Source organism: Jaculus jaculus, chromosome 6 (genome assembly GCF_020740685.1).
Source record: "Jaculus jaculus isolate mJacJac1 chromosome 6, mJacJac1.mat.Y.cur, whole genome shotgun sequence".
NCBI classification, from domain to species: Eukaryota; Metazoa; Chordata; class Mammalia; order Rodentia; family Dipodidae; genus Jaculus; species Jaculus jaculus.
In genome coordinates this window covers 46,553,239-46,565,500 of record NC_059107.1, presented here as the reverse complement: position 1 = coordinate 46,565,500, position 12,262 = coordinate 46,553,239, and the positions used below count along the sequence as shown (strand labels likewise).

The 12,262-nt window shown below is 41.2% G+C and overlaps 1 protein-coding gene across 1 annotated transcript in view; it reads left to right on the top strand.

Moving 5' to 3' along the window:
• Dnah6 (dynein axonemal heavy chain 6) overlaps positions 1–12,262 on the top strand; it is a 397,099-nt gene that overhangs the window by 164,230 nt on the left and 220,607 nt on the right. Inside the window, exons 19-23 of the mRNA XM_004660533.2 lie at positions 3,238–3,450; positions 5,089–5,181; positions 6,647–6,766; positions 8,008–8,188; positions 11,165–11,261. Of these exons, the coding sequence (XP_004660590.1) occupies positions 3,238–3,450; positions 5,089–5,181; positions 6,647–6,766; positions 8,008–8,188; positions 11,165–11,261 (704 nt within the window). The remainder of the gene's footprint in view (positions 1–3,237; positions 3,451–5,088; positions 5,182–6,646; positions 6,767–8,007; positions 8,189–11,164; positions 11,262–12,262) is intronic.

The window sequence follows — 12,262 nt, the reverse complement described above, 5'->3', positions numbered from 1 at the left end:
AATCAAACAAGCCAATCAAAAATGGGCTATGGAGCTAAATAGAGCATTCTCAAAGGAAGAAATATGAATGGCATATAATCATCTAAAAAAATGTTCTACATCACTAGTCATCAGGGAAATGCAGATTAAAACTACATTGAGATTCCATCTCACTCCTGTCAGATTGGCCACCATCATGAAAACAAATGATCATAAATGTTGGCGGGGATGTGGAAAAAAAGGAACCCTTCTACACTGCTGGTGGGAATGCAATCTGGTCCAGCCATTGTGGAAAACAGTGTGGAGGTTCCTAAAACCGCTAAAGATTGATCTACCATATGACCCAGCTATAGCACTCCTAGGCATGTATCCAAAGGACTCATCTCATTTCCTTAGAAGTACGTGCTCAACCATGTTTATTGCTGCTCAATTAATAATAGCTGGGAAATGGAACCAGCCTAGATGTCCCTTAACTGATGAGTGGATAATGAAGATGTGGCACATTTATACTACTCAGCAGTAAAGAAAAATGAAGTTATGAAATTTGCAGAAAAATGGATGGACCTGGAAAGGATTATACTAAGTGAGGTAACCCAGGCCCAGAAAGCCAAGCGCCACATGTTCTCTCTCATATGTGGATCCTAGCTACAGATGATTGGACTTCTGCGTGAGAATGAAAATACTTAGTAGCAGAGGCCAGTAAGGTAAACAGGAGACATAAAGGGTAGAGAAAGGAAGGGAGAAGGATACTTAATAGGTTGATATTGTATATATGTAATTACAATGATTGTGATGGGGAGGTAATATGATGGAGAATGGAATTTCAAAGGGGAAAGTGTGGGGGTGGGGAGGGAGGGAATTACCATGGGATATATTTTATAATCATGGGAAATGTTAATAAAAATTTTTAAAAAAAGAAAGAAATGATTCTCAAAAAAAAGTTAAAAATATTTTTCAAATACGCAAGGATGACTTCTTATTATCTCATTTTTTAAAGAAGTCATCCCTTGGTGACAAAAAAATATAATAATAATAAAATATAAACCTTTACTGTTTCAAGGAACGATCCATCCATTAACTTGTACCCAGGATATATAACATTCTTGTAACTAAAAAGTAAAAAGATAAGCTGGGTGTGGTGGTGCACACCTTTAAGTCCAACACTCAGAAGGCTGAGGTGGGAGGATTTCCATGAGTTCAAGGCCACCTTGAGACTATAGAGTGACTTCCAGGTCAGCCTGAGCTAGAGTTGGATCCTTCCTTGAAAAAAAAAAAAAAAAAGTAAAATGATAAATAGCTCTTTAAATTAGGCAAAGGATTTTCTTTTAACTTTTTTTGTTTATTTTTACTTATTTGAGAGCAACAGAGAGAGAGAAAGAGGCAGATAAAGAGAGAGAATGGGCGTGCCAGGGCCTCCAGCTACTGCAAACCGAACTCCAGATGCATGCGCACCCTTGTGCATCTGGCTAACGTGGGTCCTGGAGAATCGAGCCTTGAACAAGGGTCCTCAGGCTTCATAGGCAAGCACTTAACTGCTAAGCCATCTCTCCAGCCAAAGGCAAAGGATTTAAATAAATATTTCCCCAAGAAACTGAACATGTCACTTTTTAGGGAAATGCAAATCCAAGCCATGGTGAGATACCACTTCATACCAGTTATGAAGACCATGATCAAATGCATATCAAAAGTACAGATAAGGAGCTGGAATGGCTGCATATGCATATGTAACCTCAGTGCTGAGGAAGGGTTGTAGAGACAGGAGGATTACTGGGACTCCCTGGTCAGCCAATCTAACCAAAAAATAGCAATCTTCAGTTTCAGTGAGGCATTCTGAGGGAAAGAAGACAGAAGAGAAATAGAAAAGGATGCCTGACATCTTCCTCTGGCTCCTTCATGTGAATCTGCACACCCACATGTGCATACATCACACATATACACACCGTATGTAACATACACGCACACCAAAGAATACTGATGACATAATAAGAATCAGCAGAAATATGGAGAAATTGGAATCTTCACATATTGCTGGTGGAAATATAAGGTGATGTAGCCACTTGGAAAAAATTTTGTCAGTTTTCTCAATATATTAAATGTAGCAGAACCATATTACTAAGTAATTCTACTACATACTCAAGAGAATTGAAATGTATGTTCACACAGAACTTGTATGTGGATATTCATAGCAACATTATTCATAATGACATAAAATAGAGGAAAACTTAAGTTTTTATCAGCTTATAAGTGGAGAAACAAAATGGGGGGGGGCTAGAGAGATGGCTTAGTGGTTAAAGTGTTTGCCTACAAAGCCTAAGGACCCAAGTTCTATTCCCAAGTACCCATGTAAGCCAGATTCCCAAGGTGGTGCATGCATCTGGAGTTCATTTACAGTGGCTTGAGGCCCTGGCCTCTTTCTTTCTCTCTGCCTCTTTCTCTATCTCTCTTTTTCTCTCTCTTATTTTTATTTTTATTTATTTATTTGAGAACAACAGACAGAGAGAGAAAGAGACAAATAGATAAAGAGAATGGGCGTGCCAGGGCCTCTAGCCACTGCAAACGAACTCCATATGCATGCGCCACCCTGTGCATCTGGCTTACTTGGGTCCTTGGGAATCGAGCCTCAAACTGAGGTCCTTGGGCTTCACAGGCAAGTGCTTAACTGCTAAGCCATCTTTCCAGCCCTCTCTCTATTTCTCTTAAATAAATAAATAAAATGTAAAAAAAAGGAGGGGCACACAATGCAATGCACTACTCTCAGCACTAAAACGAGATAAAAGTAGCAAAACCTGATGCAACATGCTTCCATTATTCTAAGTAACAGAAGCCATCCCCACCCTCCCAAAAGTCCACATAGTGTGTGATGCCATTTATGTGACAGATCCAGAGTAGTGTCTCTAGAGAAAGTAGATTTCTGGTCATCCAGGACTGGGGAAAGATGGTGACAGACAACTAGAGAGTATTATGGGCTTAACATTTCCTTGGGGGAGATTTAGAATATTCTAAAATTAGATCAAGGTGGTAACTATAAATTACATATATTACACAAGTCAGTAAATCATTATTTTTGCTGAGTAGAATAGCACTAAACCCATTAGCATGGTTATCACAATTATAGACAGTATAGTAACAGAAGAGCCAAAGTCTCCTTATGTACTCAAGACCCATAAGACCCTGTCTCAAGCCTCATGTACCCAGATTACCAGGGTTCCAGCCTTTAAGATAAAAAGCATGATGTCTCTGAGGGTGTTTCTTTTCCAGCTTCCCGTTATCATTGACTTGAGGAACCCAACTTTGAAGGCTAGACATTGGGCAGCTATTGAACAAACTGTGGATGCCTCCCTGGTAGAGCTTGAAGTTCCGCTGACCTTGGAGAGGCTTGTGGAATTGCATGTCTTTGAATTTAGCCAAGAAATCCAGGACATATCTGGGCAGGCTTCTGGAGAAGCTGCCTTAGAAACCATTCTTAAGAAGGTAAATCTATAAGATATATGTTTTTAAATATTAAAAAGCAGGGACTGGGGGGGCTGAGGAGATGGCTTTATTGAAAAAATACATGCAAACACAAGGACCCTAGTTCTGATAGCCAGCACCCACATAGAAAATATCCTGGTGTAGCAGTGTGCCCCTGTCATCCCAGTTCTGGGAAGGATCTTTGGGGGCTTGCTGACCAGCTAGTCTAGGCAAATGGATGAGCTCTGGGTTCAGTGTGAGACCTGGTCTCAAAAAGAGGTGGATAGAATTCCTGAGGCTAACACCCCAGGCTGTCCTTTTGCCTTCCACATGTACACATACACAACACAATCACAATATGTACATGAACACACACAATTAAGGAATGTGAAAGTTTTCAGATTTAACATAAAGATCAACAATTTTTTTTTATTATCTGTGTGGATTTTCAACGTGGCAACTAGCAGCCTCTTACCGTCAGTAATCTTGTGGTTATTTCGTTACATTTATGACTCGTTGTTGCTATATTATTACCTTTAGTTATTTTCTCTTTCTGCCTAGCCTACCTTCCCAGCAGGAACTTGATAGCAATGAGGTTTGAAATGTGTATGCTATAAAGAAAAACACATGCCAAAGTGCTACCATCTAGGGGTTCTGGGTTGATTTTCTCTGCTGATTAAAGAATTAAAAAGCAGGAAAAGGTTTAAAATAACAAAGTTTATTTCAAAGCAAGAGGAAAAGGAAGCAGAGAGAACAGACTCCTGTGGGAGGAGGGGATCCAGAGCTTGGAATATCCTGGGTCCCAGTGGGAAACTGGAGTTTTTGTTTGTTTGTTTGTTTCTGTTTTTTTGGTTTTTCGAGGTAGGGTCTCACTCTAGCCCAGGCTGACCTGGAATTCACTATGTATTCTCAGGGTGGCCTCAAACTCATAGTGATCCTCCTACCTTTGCATCCCAAGTGATGGGATTAAAGGCCTGTGCCACCAAGCTAGACTTTGGGAAACTGGATTTTTATTGGAGGTGGAAAACCTGCCATCCCAAGTCCATGATTGATCAGTTTAAATGACAGTGAAGGTGTTGATTGGTCCATAACACATCCAGTGTGCAGGTCCCAGAAGGCCCTCCAAGCCAGCTGGCCAAGCCAACCCACCAGTGGGAAAATTCTCCCAAGCCAGGAAGAAGGAGGAAGTGGGATCACCTTCTTAACCATCTTGGGTTAGAATATAGTCACTTATCAAGAGATCTTTCCCCTGTCTGCCTAGCCAAGGAAACTGCCTATCTCCTATAGTGTTTCAAAAGGTCTTTTAAAGGAAAATATATTTTCTAAACTACCAGAGAAATCTGTCTACCTTGTTGCTGTGAAAATGTGTGCATACCTTCCAGTTGCCTATTTTTAGATCACTGTCATCTACCCCCAAAAAATGATTTTGAGAATTTTAAGAGTAGTAAGGAGGGAAATGCAATAATTGCAGAGTTTTCTTATTTCACTCACATACATTTATAAGGTGTCATGTATCCCAGGCTGATCTTGAAGTCTATGTAGCTGAGGCTGGTCTTGAACTCCACTGCACAGAGCCAACACATTCAGCTTCAAGTGCATGTACTGAGTACTTGATCCCATGTGAATTTAGATTTCCTGAATACTTGAATTATTTCTAAGGTGGAGGATTCCTGGAAAACAACTGAATTTGTCACTCTTCCTCACCGTGACTCCAAAGATGTGTTTATCCTGGGTGGTACAGATGACATACAGGTGGGTAACTGAGTTATGAAATTTTAGACTCCTTGACTATGTCTCTTACATATTTGGTGAGATATTAAAATGAGGACGTGAGGGCTGGAGAGATGGCTTAGTGGTTAAGTGCTTGCCTGTGAAGCCTAAGGACCCCGGTTCGAGGCTCGGTTCCCCAGGTCCCACGTTAGCCAGATGCACAAGGGGGCGCACGCATCTGGAGTTTGTTTGCAGAGGCTGGAAGCCCTGGCGCGCCCATTCTCTCTCTCCCTCTATCTGTCTTTCTCTCTGTGTCTGTCGCTCCCAAATAAATAAATAAAAAATTTTAAAAAAAAATCTTTAAAATGAGGACGTGAAATATGAGTGATTAAGCAAGAAAAATATCAGGTAATAGCAAGATATGAATATGAATATTTGGCGCAATTCTTATTCATGAATAATTTACCAAAGCAGGAAAATAGCATACAAACATTAGAGTTGTCATCCTGTGGTAGAATTTCTGAAAACAAAGAGATCAGTCATGGCTGTAATACCAGAGGCTTCCCCTCGATCAGCCAAGACAAGCTGCATCTTTAAAGGTGGGGGTGAGCGACCCTGAAGGGAATGAGAGAAAGAAACATGAATGGACAGACATTTCACATCGGCATCATATTAGGAAATTAACTCCACTTTAATGTGGTAAGATTAGGAGTAGGTGACCTTGCTCTGTCAGCCACAAAATAATATAAATCTAACCCAAATGCTGGGGTACTTTTAGTCATTGAAAACCTAAAAGGACATTTGTTTAGCAAAGGGAACTGGAGCATATGGCCCAACATAACAGGAAAAGCCATAACCTCTGTGTACAGAGACCAGAAATGGCAACAAAGTTTCAGGTAGAATGAACAAGATGGGCAGCATTCTGCACAGAGGAGAGTGAAGTGAAGGCAGTCAGCCAGAGACAAGTGGTGCCAACTAATGGGACTACAACAGGCAATTCAGTCCTCTGTAGTAACAGACAGGTTCGAATCCACATGTTCTTTGAGAGGTACTGCTGTGTTAAGGGGAGCAGTGAGGAGCAAGGTGGTGGGAAAAAGAATAAGTTCAGTTTCATCTTCCTTGAGATAATTGGAGTGGAAGAATAATTCAGTGAGCAAAAGAAGCTAATTTTTCAGGTACAGGTATTTTGAGAAATGTTATATAAAGGAGGGGTCAGAAAGCAAGAGAAAAGAGCATTGGACCAAACAAAAACTCATGCCACTAAATTTAAACATAATAAACAACATGTGACATCAATAATTATAGGACAAGCAGACATTTGCCAGAGGCCTTTGGGGGGACATCCTAGAAGGTTGTAAGCACAGTGAAGAAAATAATCAGGGAAAGGGTGGTTAGGGAGCAGTAGATGGGGCTACATTATTCATCCAGAGAGTTGGTCCCTAAATGGACCCTTGGACTTGAGCATCCAAACCATCACTGAGAGCACAAAGCATTCCTTTCTTTAAAGGTTCTTCTAGATGACAGCATGATCAACATCGCGACCATTGCTTCATCACGCTACGTGGGTCCACTGAAGTCTCGGGTGGATGAATGGCAAAAGCAGCTTGCTTTGTTTAATCAGACACTGGTGAGTAAAGGGATTGAAGGAACCCCAAGATGGGGACCCCACGCTCTGCCCGGATATGGTGACACCCCACATCAGTCACGAGAAGCGGTCTTGATGCAAACTGCAAGAGGATTTTATTCCAAGCGCACTGGGGCCCAGTCGTACACCGCACAGGGGTAGAGGACTGCAGAGCCCCAAATGCAGGAAAGGGACAGTTTTTATAGGGTTTCTAACAAAGCCTGTGCATTAGACCAATCATTTTTTTTTTTAACATCAGGAGCCTGCGGGGTGTGAGCCAGTCAGTTTGTGCCACTCCATAGTTTCTAAGCCAATTAGTTTAATTTGTTCAAGCCCCTCATGGACCAATCAGTCTCCTATGACCTTGGTGGTCAGCATTTGCGCAGGTCCTTGGGTAGGAGTAGCAGAGTGTGGTATCAGTCTCCAATGACCTTGGAAGTCAGCATTTGCGCAGGTCCTTGGGTGGGGGTAGCAGAGTGTGGTATCAGTCTCCTATGACCTTGGTGGTCTGAGGCAGGCTGCTACGGCTTATGGTGCAGGCTACTAAGGCTTACGGTGTGGGCTATTTACAGAAACCAAATAAGTGGTTCACTTCATTACTCATTTCCCATCCTTGAGGGCTATCTCATGCCCTTTTTACCTAGTTTTATATTAGGAGTGGGCTCTGATATAATGAGAAGAGGGATTCTTTACTTGCTTCCAACAGAGAGTAAAGCCTGGAGTTTGAGGTATGCAGGGGCCCGCTTAAGCTCCCTTTGGAGCGTGATAGTATTTCTGGGCTTCTGAATTATTGGGCCTTTCAGGATGTACTCAGGACGTTGGGACAGAAGGATTGTGAATTTGAGGACAGCCTGAGCTACATGGAGAAAAGCTCATATCAAACTTCTTTTCATGATAACCTTGGATATATTTGGAAACAGTCACTATATTTGTCACCTCCCAGACCTTTTAGATGTCTCCCAATAACCATGCTACCACCTAGAAAGTTTCTTCTGGAAATTTTAGCTATGTTTCTCAGGATCCTTTTGGTGACCACTCAGCTGATTCACTATAAATCCTCACTGAGGAATGGTATAAAAACACCCTGAGGTGAGTCTTAGACCCTTTACAACTTAAACTTCCCTTTCAAAGGTCTTGTAAGGAACCATTTGCAGCCCAAAAGGAAAAAGTACAGTAATTCTCCATGTGGTATCCAGTATCAACTTGGAAGTTAAATTTTGAGATTGCTTGTATTTTTCTTACAGGAAGAATGGCTGAACTGTCAAAGAAACTGGCTATACCTAGAAAGTATTTTTAATGCTCCAGATATCCAGAGGCAGCTGCCTGCAGAGGCCAAGATGTTCCTTCAGGTAGATAAATCATGGAAGGAGATCATGAGGAAGGTGAACCGGCTGCCCAATGCACTCCGAGCTGCTACTCAGCCAGGTACAAAACAACTTTTTTTGTTGTTAAAACAGATAAATAAGACTTTCTAATCATGTAACGAGCTTGTCACCTAGGAGAATCTAATAGCAAGTGCTCATTCAACACTTGATTAAATATTCTATTTTTATTATCATCTTACAGCTCAGTTTGTGGTTTTTGAACCCAAGTATCTCTTCTTGTTACTATTTTCCAAGTTGTATGTGTGCATATAGGAAATCTCACATCTCACAGTGTTGACAAAACAGACATTTACATTCAGTTGACACTGCTAAAATCCTCCCATATACAGAACTAAAGAAAATATTCTGTATTTTTAATTAATTCATTAAAAATATTACCACATTGGACTGGAAAGATGGCTTATCAGTTAAGGCACTTGCCTGTGATGCCTAAGGATTCAGGTTCGATTCCCCAGAACCCATGTAAGCCAAATGCACATGATGGTGCATGTGTCTGTAGTTTGTTTGCAGTGGCTAGAGGCCTCTTTATATATCCACCCTCTCTCTTTTTCTCCCTCTCAAAAAAATAAATAAAAATATTAAAAAAAATATTACCACATTGCAATTTTAGTCTCAAAGCTGAAAGTTTTTAGTCAATTCTATTTCTGTGGATATGGGATCAATCTCTCTAGATGTACATGTATTGTTAGCAAATTCTATGCTTTGTACCAAACCTTTGGCCAGTCTTGTTGGCACACAGATATTGGTAGCACATGGCCTATTTTAGGGAATATGCCCACACAGCTTCTCTGCTAAGCAAAGACAGCTTTGTAGGTTACTCACTTTGCCTAAAAAGTCTTCCCCAAGTCACAAACAGAAAAGGAAAACTATATAGAATGATAAAATTGAGACTTTGAAGGTCTTTGGGCTTGTAGAGGCTGTCCACCATTGGTAGCTCACGGTCCTCTTCCTATAGGCAGTCCCATTGCCCCAGCCTCTGCCTGTGTCATTGCATCTCCTCCTCAGCCGACTCTGATAGAAGCTCTCATGTTCACATTGGACACACCGGATGATCCAAAATAATCTCCCACCCAGTGATCCCTAGCTTAGTCACATCTCTAAAGCTCCTATTTCCATGTAAACCAACAGATTCACAAGCCTATGGGATAGGATGGAAATATTGCCAAGACGCCATTACTCTGTCTGTCATACCCACTTCATTGTCAGAGGCAAAGCTTTTGCTGCCAATATATAGTGATGATTGATTACACAGAGCTGTCCCAGTCCTTACTTTTTTATGAAATATAAATTTTGAAATTAAAAAAATATCATCCCATAATATTCCTGGACCTAAAGACATCAAATAAGGAAATACAGACCTGTAAGTAAATTGTTTCAGGTGATGATAAAGCTATGAGGAAAATATGAAGTAGGAAGAGAGCTAGCAAGTGACTGGGAGCTGGCTTGTGTTGGTTCATGTTGTGTGTGTGTGTGTGTGTGTGTGTGTGTGTGTGTGTGTGTGTGTGTCTTTTTGATACAATAGCTTTTGAGGATAAAAAGTAAGTGAAAAATATGTGTGGATCTAAAGGACAATTGTTAAGGGCAGAAGAAAGAACAAAGGTAGGTCTCCTGAGGGAAGAACATGCTTTGCGTATTCAGCTATCAGCATGGAATCAGTCTGGGCTAGAGTAAAGCGCAAAAGGGAAAGGGCTCACATGAGTGAGAAGGCCACAGAGTTACATGTGCTTAGTTAGGTACCTGAGCATTGAACAGATGTGCTGATTATATAGGGCCTCAGAAGCTATGAAAAGAACTTTGGATTTGAGCTGGGCATGGTGGCGCATGCCTTTAATCTCAGCACTCGGGAGGCAGAGGTAGGAGGATTGCCGTGAGTTTGAGGCCACCCTGAGACTCCATAGTGAATTCCAGGTCAGCCTGAGCTAGAGTGAGACCCTACCTCGAAAAACCAAAAAAAAAAAAAAAAAGGACTTTGGATTTGATTAATCAGGAAGTAGCCACTGTGTTAGGCACCAGAACTGCAAAGATGAATGAGGCCTGGATGTTGCTGACTGAGGAGCTGCAGCATTGCCACAATTTTAACATCTAAAGATGGTTTGGGATATAGAAAAGGCACAAGTAATAAAGTGACAAGAACAGGAAAGCTTGAGAGACTGGCTTTGTTTGGAGGGTGGAGAAGCCACCTGCTTAGCATTTGTTTGTGTATTTGTAGGTCCCCCAAAGCAGAGATAGATGCCAGCTAAAAAATACTTCAAATTTGGACTGGGGAGATGTCTCAGCTGGTAAAGTGCTTGCTTTGCAAGCGTGAGGATCTGAATTTGATCCTCATGTAAATCACAAGATATGGCAGCATATACCTGCAATCCCAACCTGGGGAGGTGGAGACAGGAAAATCCCTAGGGCTTGCTGGCCAACCAGTCTAGCCTTCTTAGTGAGCTCCGGGCTAATGAGAAAGCCTGTTTCAGAAAAGGTTGATGGTGTTCCTAAGACTGACACCAACACACATGTGTACCCTTCCACACACAAACATGAATGAACATATGCACACATATGTTAAAATATCTAAAATTAGGATGAGAGAGATGGCTTAGCAGCTAAGGCATTTGCCAGCAAGGCCAAAAGACCTAGGTCTGACTCCCAGGACCCATGTAAGCCAGATGCACAAAGTGGCATGTATGTCTGGAGTTGATTTACACTGAGTAGAGGCCCTGGCATGCCCATTCTCTCTCCCTATATGCCTCATTCTCTCTCTCAAATAAAATAGATAAAGTAAACAAAACAAATAACTATAAATAAAATAAAGTTAAATCATAAAAATACTGAAATTAAATATACTGTTCATATATTTAAATATTGATATGAATTAATATTCTTAGCTAATGCCCCCTGTTTTGTTACCACATTCTGTTATCAAATAAAACAAACGCCCTTAAAATGTTAATGTATTTTTCTTTCATTTAAAATTATGTTCTGAGTTTTAATATAATTTGGCCATTACTATTTTTTTGTTAACTAACAGGTCTTCTGGAGACGTTCCAGAACAATAATGCACTACTTGATCAAATTCAGAAGTGTCTAGAGGCATATTTAGAATCAAAAAGAGTTATCTTTCCAAGGTAAGTTTAAAAGGGGTTTTGTGATAGAATATTGATCAGTTTAAGGTTATGGTTATAACTTCAAACTGTCAGAGAACTGAAGAGGAGAACAAGAAGTATTCATATTGCCTGGACAATTTCTTTTAGATAGATTGCTGGGGACAAATAAATTCTCCAACATTCCTAGGCTGGAAGAGAATGATGCCCACCCTGTCCTCAGGGGTAAAGGGAACCTTAGCATACACACACACTTACATCCACAATGAATCTTCCCGTCTTCAGCTCTATAACCTTCCAAGCTTTAACACTTTAATTCCTCTGGTGAGTGAGGGCCCAGAGTCTCCTTCCCTTCCAAGTGGGTCCCAAGAGACCTGGCATCTCTTTTGAAACATAGGCAAGATTTGCAACTTGGATTTCAGACAAAACCAAGACTACAATAATTACATTTTTTTCTCTTTTTTTTAATTAGTTTTGTATTCAGCAAATACAGGCAGTTTGGTACCATTATTAGGCTCATCCGTGATCTGCCCCTCCCCATTGGTCCCTCCTTGTTGAGGTATATGGGTCATGCATTGTGGAGTTAGCCAACAGTTATTGGTACAATAAATGTCTCTGCATATCAGGACCCAACACGTGGCTCTGACATTCTTTCCGCCCCCTCTTCCGCAAAACTTCCCTGAGCCATGTTGGTTTCATTTTTGGTCTGCTTCAGTGATGAGGTGTTGGAGGCCTCTGAGGCTCTGGCTCTCTGATTTGGTAGGAGTTGATTTTTCTCTGTGTTGGTCTCCTTCCCCCTTGTGCTGGTATCCAGTTCACCAGGAAAACAGCACCCTTGCTTGTTTCACCAATTTTCCTTAGTTTCAGCCGGGGCCCTTTGGAGGTATGATGGGGTGGCTCTCTCCTTAGGATCTGCATCTATCTGAAAAAGAGAAGCGATTCTCCAACGGAGAGTAGGTTAGCACCAAGACAAATGAGATAACCCTTACTTTTTTATAGAGAGTTGAATAGGTGTAGGCCCTCTT